The 6000-nt window shown below is 48.9% G+C and overlaps 1 protein-coding gene across 1 annotated transcript in view; it reads left to right on the top strand.

The window, feature by feature from the left end:
- LOC309560437 (uncharacterized protein) overlaps window positions 1-6000 on the top strand; it is a 79480-nt gene that overhangs the window by 4693 nt on the left and 68787 nt on the right. Inside the window, exon 2 of the mRNA XM_082264071.1 lies at window positions 749-859. Within this exon, the coding sequence (XP_082120197.1) occupies window positions 755-859 (105 nt within the window). The 5' untranslated portion in view covers window positions 749-754. The remainder of the gene's footprint in view (window positions 1-748; window positions 860-6000) is intronic.

Raw genomic sequence — 6000 nt, 5'->3', positions numbered from 1 at the left:
CCTGGCATCAGCCTCCTGCTATTCACTGTACAGCAGAGCTCAGAGTGGGAAAGGGGGAACCAGCACAAGGGGTTAGGGTCAGGTGTGTTGCAGTGCTCATGTGCTAACAAGCAACATTCTGGTAGTAGAAAAGAGCAGAGTGACGGAGAGATGAGCTCACCAGTCTGCTACTTCCCCTTTCACTGTCCAGTCACAGGTGGGGGGGGGGCGGCAAGACCAGTAAGAGATACCGAACTGCAGCAGAGAAAATGTAGGTTTCCTGCCCTGCTGGATGGGGCTTTACTGCATGACAGAGTTGTACAAATCTCAGAACTGTATAGACAGAAACACACACACACACACACACACAACCCCCAGCTTGGGAGCGTGCCCACACGGGTGCCCCATCACAAGTGGCTTGCTATACTCGGGAGAACAGGAGGAGCCAAGAGCGCCAGCAGAAGAGCAGGATCGGGGTGCTCTGTGCAAAGCCATTACACAGAGCAGGTAAGTAAAGCATGTTTATTTGTTTTTAAATGTAGCTTTATAACCACTTTAAGCAGAACCCTGGGACTCTTGTGGGTCAGGGGTTTAAAGCACTAAAGTGTTTTTCAGGGAGCTCAGCAATGGAAGCCTCCCCTCCTGTAATTCCAGTTGTAGTGAAGTGCTTTTAATGCTGTGTGCAGGGATGTTACCATGAACAGTGGACAGGGTTTATACAGGTGGGCGGGAGTGATAGTCTTTACTCACGTCTCTTGTCTCTCTGCAGGTAAATATGAGTACGGGAAGGTCGGATACAAGCTCCAAGCGGAAGAGGTCGACGCCACAAAAGTTCAAAAGCAGAAAGATTTTCGCTTCTTCGAGACATGACATCTTAGAGGTAACCCAAGACCCAGTCTTCACCATAGTTGAATGTACAGTATGTCTGACAAATATTCAGTTTTCCAATGCTGGGTATCCTAAAGGTCTGCCAACTTCCACCAGTGTAGGTGAGAAACCCAGCAGGCAGATAACCAGCCCAGAGGAAACACACCTTAGGTTTTCACCCTAGATTTACTAACTTTGCCGCTGATGGGCAATAGCATGCAATGTCAAGCGGCAGCTGCCAAAGCCAACAGAATATTAGTATGCATAAAGAAAGGGATGTATTCCAGAGATAAGACTATAATCCTTCCACTTTATAAAACTCTGGTCCGACCGCATCTGGAGTATTCTGTCCAGTTCTGGTCGCCAGTCCTCAGGAGGGATGTGTTGGAGCTGGAGAGAGTCCAGAGAAGGGCAACTAAACTGATTAGGGGATTGGAGGACCTTAATTATGAAGAGCGTCTGCAATCGCTTGATTTGTTCTCCCTGGATAAGAGACGCCTGAGGGGGGACATGCTAGCAATTTACAAATATCTCAATGGGGATCTCAGATTAGAAAAAAAGCTGTTCAGTCGAAGGGATTGCACGAGGACTCGAGGGCATACAATGCGATTAGAGGAGAAGCGTTTTAACCTCAGGCAAAGTGGGGGGTTCTTTACTGTTAGGGCTACAAGATTGTGGAATTCTCTACCACAAGAGGTGGTTTCTGCGGGAAGTATGGTGGCTTTCAAAAGACTCTTAGATGTACATCTCAAGGATCAGAACATTCAGGGCTATGTTGAGATGATTACAGCTACACACACCTACACAGGTTGAACTGGATGGACTATTGTCTTTATTCAACCTCATCTACTATGTAACTATGATGTAGCTGCTACCGTTTGCCAAGAAATAAGTGCATAATGCAAAAGTGTAAAAAAAAAAAAACCTAAAATAATACAATACAAAAAAGATGCCGAGTGTGATGAAACGTAAGTCGGAACGGGGATTCATTATCTGGATCCCTCTGTGACTACCCGTCCAGGTCCAATACCGAGAGCAAGGCGTGGATCGCACGCCAGCACCGGCTTGACCGATTACATCCGCACATGCTGTATACACCTAGTGCCAGACATGTGAGTGCAACTTTTTATTTATCTACGTTTTAATACCAATAAAAACTTACTACAGTATAAGTCCTCCTTTGTGTCCATGGTGGAATTTATTCCCCCATCTCCAGCCTTATCCTGAGGGAGTATCAGAGTGGAGGGGTGCCAACCCAGGAACCAATCTGGTTATTACATAAGCGTACTTTGACCTTCCTTAATAACCTCTGAGTTGCCATCTACCATATGAGCACTCGCGGTGAAGCATTGGGAAGACACATCTGTCCAGAAGCACTTTTTAATAATTTTTTGGTGTTGGGTATTGTCACATTGGACTTCTATTATTTTTTGTATTGTATTATTTTATGTCACTTTTTTTACACTTTTGCATTATGTTCTTATTTCTTGACATACGATGTGTAATGTAGATATCATTGGTTCATCACTTGTCTAATTGCACAAGAGTTACGTGTGTTTGAATATTACCCCACATTGTGAGCGCCAACACCTTTACCCATTGTTCTTAATTTAGAAGTGAGCCTTTCATTTTTAAAGGGGAAGCCAAACACAATATTTTCACATTTTTTATTCAAGGGCGCCATCACCAGTTCTAATGTTGCTACCATTTGCCAACTGTTAAAGTATATTTCTCTTACGTCCTCTAATGCCCCGTACACACGTGCAGATTATCTGAAGACTTTTGTCTTCAGATTTACCTTTTCTATGTAGTGCAAGGGCCTGCCGGATTGCATACAAATTGAAAGTGTTTAGGTTTGACCTCATATTATATGGTTTTGGTAAATCTGCAGACAAAAGTCTTCAGATAATCTGCATGTGTGTACAGGGCATAACAGTCGCAGCCCCTCATGTAGTCTTCACCAATGGGTATTGACCTCTTATCCATAGGAGCAAGCTAGGCCTAAGACTTGTTAAAATACAAAACAATTTGCATAGACACACCTGTAGGGGCTGTCCCACTGGTCCAATACCCCCCTGCTATCAGCATTCCCGACTCAGTTTGTCTTCTGCCTAGTTAGGAGTAAGATAGGCTATCCCTGTGCTGGGGCTACATCCTCAGCCTTTCTTCTGTTTTATTACTTTTATTTATGCTAAGTGTTTTCTTTGCACTACTAGCTTTTTATTTGTTCCTGCACTTAGTTAGTCGGATCTTCGGAAGACTACAGTGTTTGTGGAGCTGGGAATCGGACTGGTTGTACTAGAGCCTTATGGAATCCCAGCCCACCATTGAGCATTTAGCAGGCTATGCGTACGCCCTGGCCTCGCAAACGACCTGTCCCTGTCCTCAGGGACAAAAGCCAGCGAGATGGCCACCTCGCTAGGATGCCTCAACTGCGGTTTCCATGCGTTGCTAGAATCCTGTTTGGCTGACGGCACCCCCACCACCTGGGGTGGGAGGCTTCCTGTTGCAGAGCGGCACCCACACCATCATGGATTGGTGAGTACATTCTGTGTGGGTCCTCTGTTCTGGGGATTACAGTCTGCTGAGAGTCTGTGTTCTCCCCTCATGTCTGTGTGCCTGGGGCTCGCATTCCCTCCCAGGCCCTGCGGGGGCACTATTTGCGTCCAGGACGCTCTGTGGGGGTCCCTGTCCCCTCCGGCACTGTTGTGTGTGTTTTTTGTGGGGTGCAGGCACGCTTGTGAGGGCCGCTGCGGTGTAAAACCGCGGGGCCGCCATTTCGGGTATGGGCGGCTGTTCTAGCTTCAGTAAGGGCTTTTCAGCGGCCATTTTCTGTGTAGTGTATCGCGCCCTTTCGGGCACCATCTTTGATGTGGCAAGGTGTTTTTATACACGTGTTCGGCGGCCATTTGCCCGGAGCCTCCCATTGATTTCTATAGGCAACCATTTTTCCTTAGCCCGAGTTCTATTCCACCTCCTAGCGGTGTGACATCACTTCCTCTCTTCATGCAGCCAGATCGTTCAGCAAGCGTGGTAACTGTATAGCTACACTTCTGGGGGTCTTTTTCTGCTGTTTTTCGGGGGATATTCCTTTGATACCAGCTATATTCCTTCCTGCGGGGTACCTCACTCTAGTCCTTATTGCGGTGGGTTTCGCCGCTATTGCGATTTAAAGGGCCAGCGCTAAAAAAGTTTTTATGGAGTCACAGGACAGCAAATTCCCCCCCAGCTTTGGTGGAAGATTCAGGTACGCCTGAATCATCCACGATTACCGCTGCACTTGCGACTTTAGCGACCAAAGTGGATCTGTTGATGTCTGAACGGGCTTCTAGAATAAGGCCTAGGCTTTCTCACTCCTCTGATTCAGAATCTGATATGGTTGCCATGGACAGTGTACCCCCTGAAGGGTCTCAGTCCTCTCAGTCGGAAGGGAAGGAGGGGGATGATTCCCCCCTGGGACGGCCAGAGAGCGCGCTGCTATGTCTGCGCTCATCACCGCTGTTAAGGATACACTACATTTAGAGGATGAGCCCAACCCGCCGGGTAAGCGGTCTTTTGGGACCCGTAGAACCCAGAAGGCGGCACAAGTGTTTCCTTGTCCCGCTGAGTTTCACGAAACTGTGAAGGAACAATGGCGCTATTTGAAGCGCAATTTTGTGGTACCAAAACGGGATCAGCTCCGTTATCCCTTTGCGTCTCCTACGGATTTGCGCTGGTCCGTGGCCCCTAAGGTGGATCACAGTGTCCAGGTTGAACAAGGCCACTCTTATGCCCTTGGAAGATTCTCCGGTGTTTAGGGACCCTACGGATAGGCGGATGGAATCTCTTGCTCGCCACTCCTATATGGTGGCGGGTTCCTTGCTGAAACCTATTTTCGCCTTTGTCATTGTGTCTCAGGCTGTGGTAGATTGGGCCAAGGTGCTCAGACGCACCCTTGTGGCTGATTCCACCCCTCCTGCTACTTTGGAGATGGTGGACCAGATTATTCAGCCTGTTCTGTTCCTTTGTGACGCGGCCTTGGATGAGGCCCCTTTAGCCGCGCGACTGTCTGCTGTCTTTGTTTGGTATGGCTGAAGAGCTGGTCGGCTGACCAGACTTCCAGGAAGACGGTGTCTGACATCCCTTATGCCGAGAATCGCCTTTTTGGGGTCTCCCTGGACGAATTTGTTAAAGGAGTCACTGGGGGCAAGAGCACTCTGCTGCCCCAGGATACCAAGGGTTCCCAAGTTTTTCCGCTGTAAGCGGGGCCCTTCCTTTAAACCAAATCAGCGGTCCTTTCGTGCCTTCAAGGCACAGGACAAGGGCAAATCCTTCAAAGGCCATGGTGGCCAGAAGAAGCCTTGGACGGGCAAGTCAAAAGCCGCCCACGCTAGCGCGGTGGCCCAGTCCGCTTCAACCTGAAGGGACGCCCTCACCCGTTCCAGGGGTGGGGGGACGTCTGCGCGGTTTTCTCGAACCTTGGCTGCTCCGGATTCCGGACAGGTGGGTTCAGGAAATCATTTAATCAGGTTACAAGATCGAATTCCTTTCGCGTCCAGCGGACAGATTTTTTTCCCTCAAATCTTCGTTTGACCCCATATCGTTTACAAAATCTTCATCGGGCGGTTCAGGATCTCCTCGCGCAGGGGTTAATCGCCCTGGTGCCACATCGGTACAGGTTTCGGGGGTTTTACTCAAATCTGTTCACTGTGCCCAGAAAGGAGGGCAAGGTACATCTGATTCTGGACTTAAAAGTTCTGAACCGTTTTGCGCGGGTTCAAAAATTCCACATGAAACCCCTCCGCTCGGTGGTGGCCTCCCTGAGCCAGGCAGATTTCCTGGCTTCCATCGATCTCAAGGATGCGTATCTACACATCCCCATACCCATATTCGAGGGCCATCAAAGATACCTCCGATTCGCAATCGCGGAGGAACACTATCAGTTTGTGGCGTTACCTTTCGTCTCGCTTCGGCTCCAAGGGTGTTTACTAAAGTGTTGGCTCCTGTTCTGGCCATGTTACGGGTGCAGGGGATTGCGATCTTAGGATATCTGGACGATCTCCTGTTAAGATCGAATACCAGCTAGTGCCTGTTGCGCGATCTGTCCACTACGGTCCAGACGCTCCAGGAGTTCGGGTGGACCATCAACGTTCAGAAGTTGACTTTGTCCCCTTT

The sequence above is a fragment of the Pelophylax lessonae genome (genome assembly GCF_965119305.1).
Source record: "Pelophylax lessonae genome assembly, chromosome: 7".
Taxonomy (NCBI): domain Eukaryota; kingdom Metazoa; phylum Chordata; class Amphibia; order Anura; family Ranidae; genus Pelophylax; species Pelophylax lessonae.
This window is presented reverse-complemented; position numbering and strand designations above follow the sequence as displayed.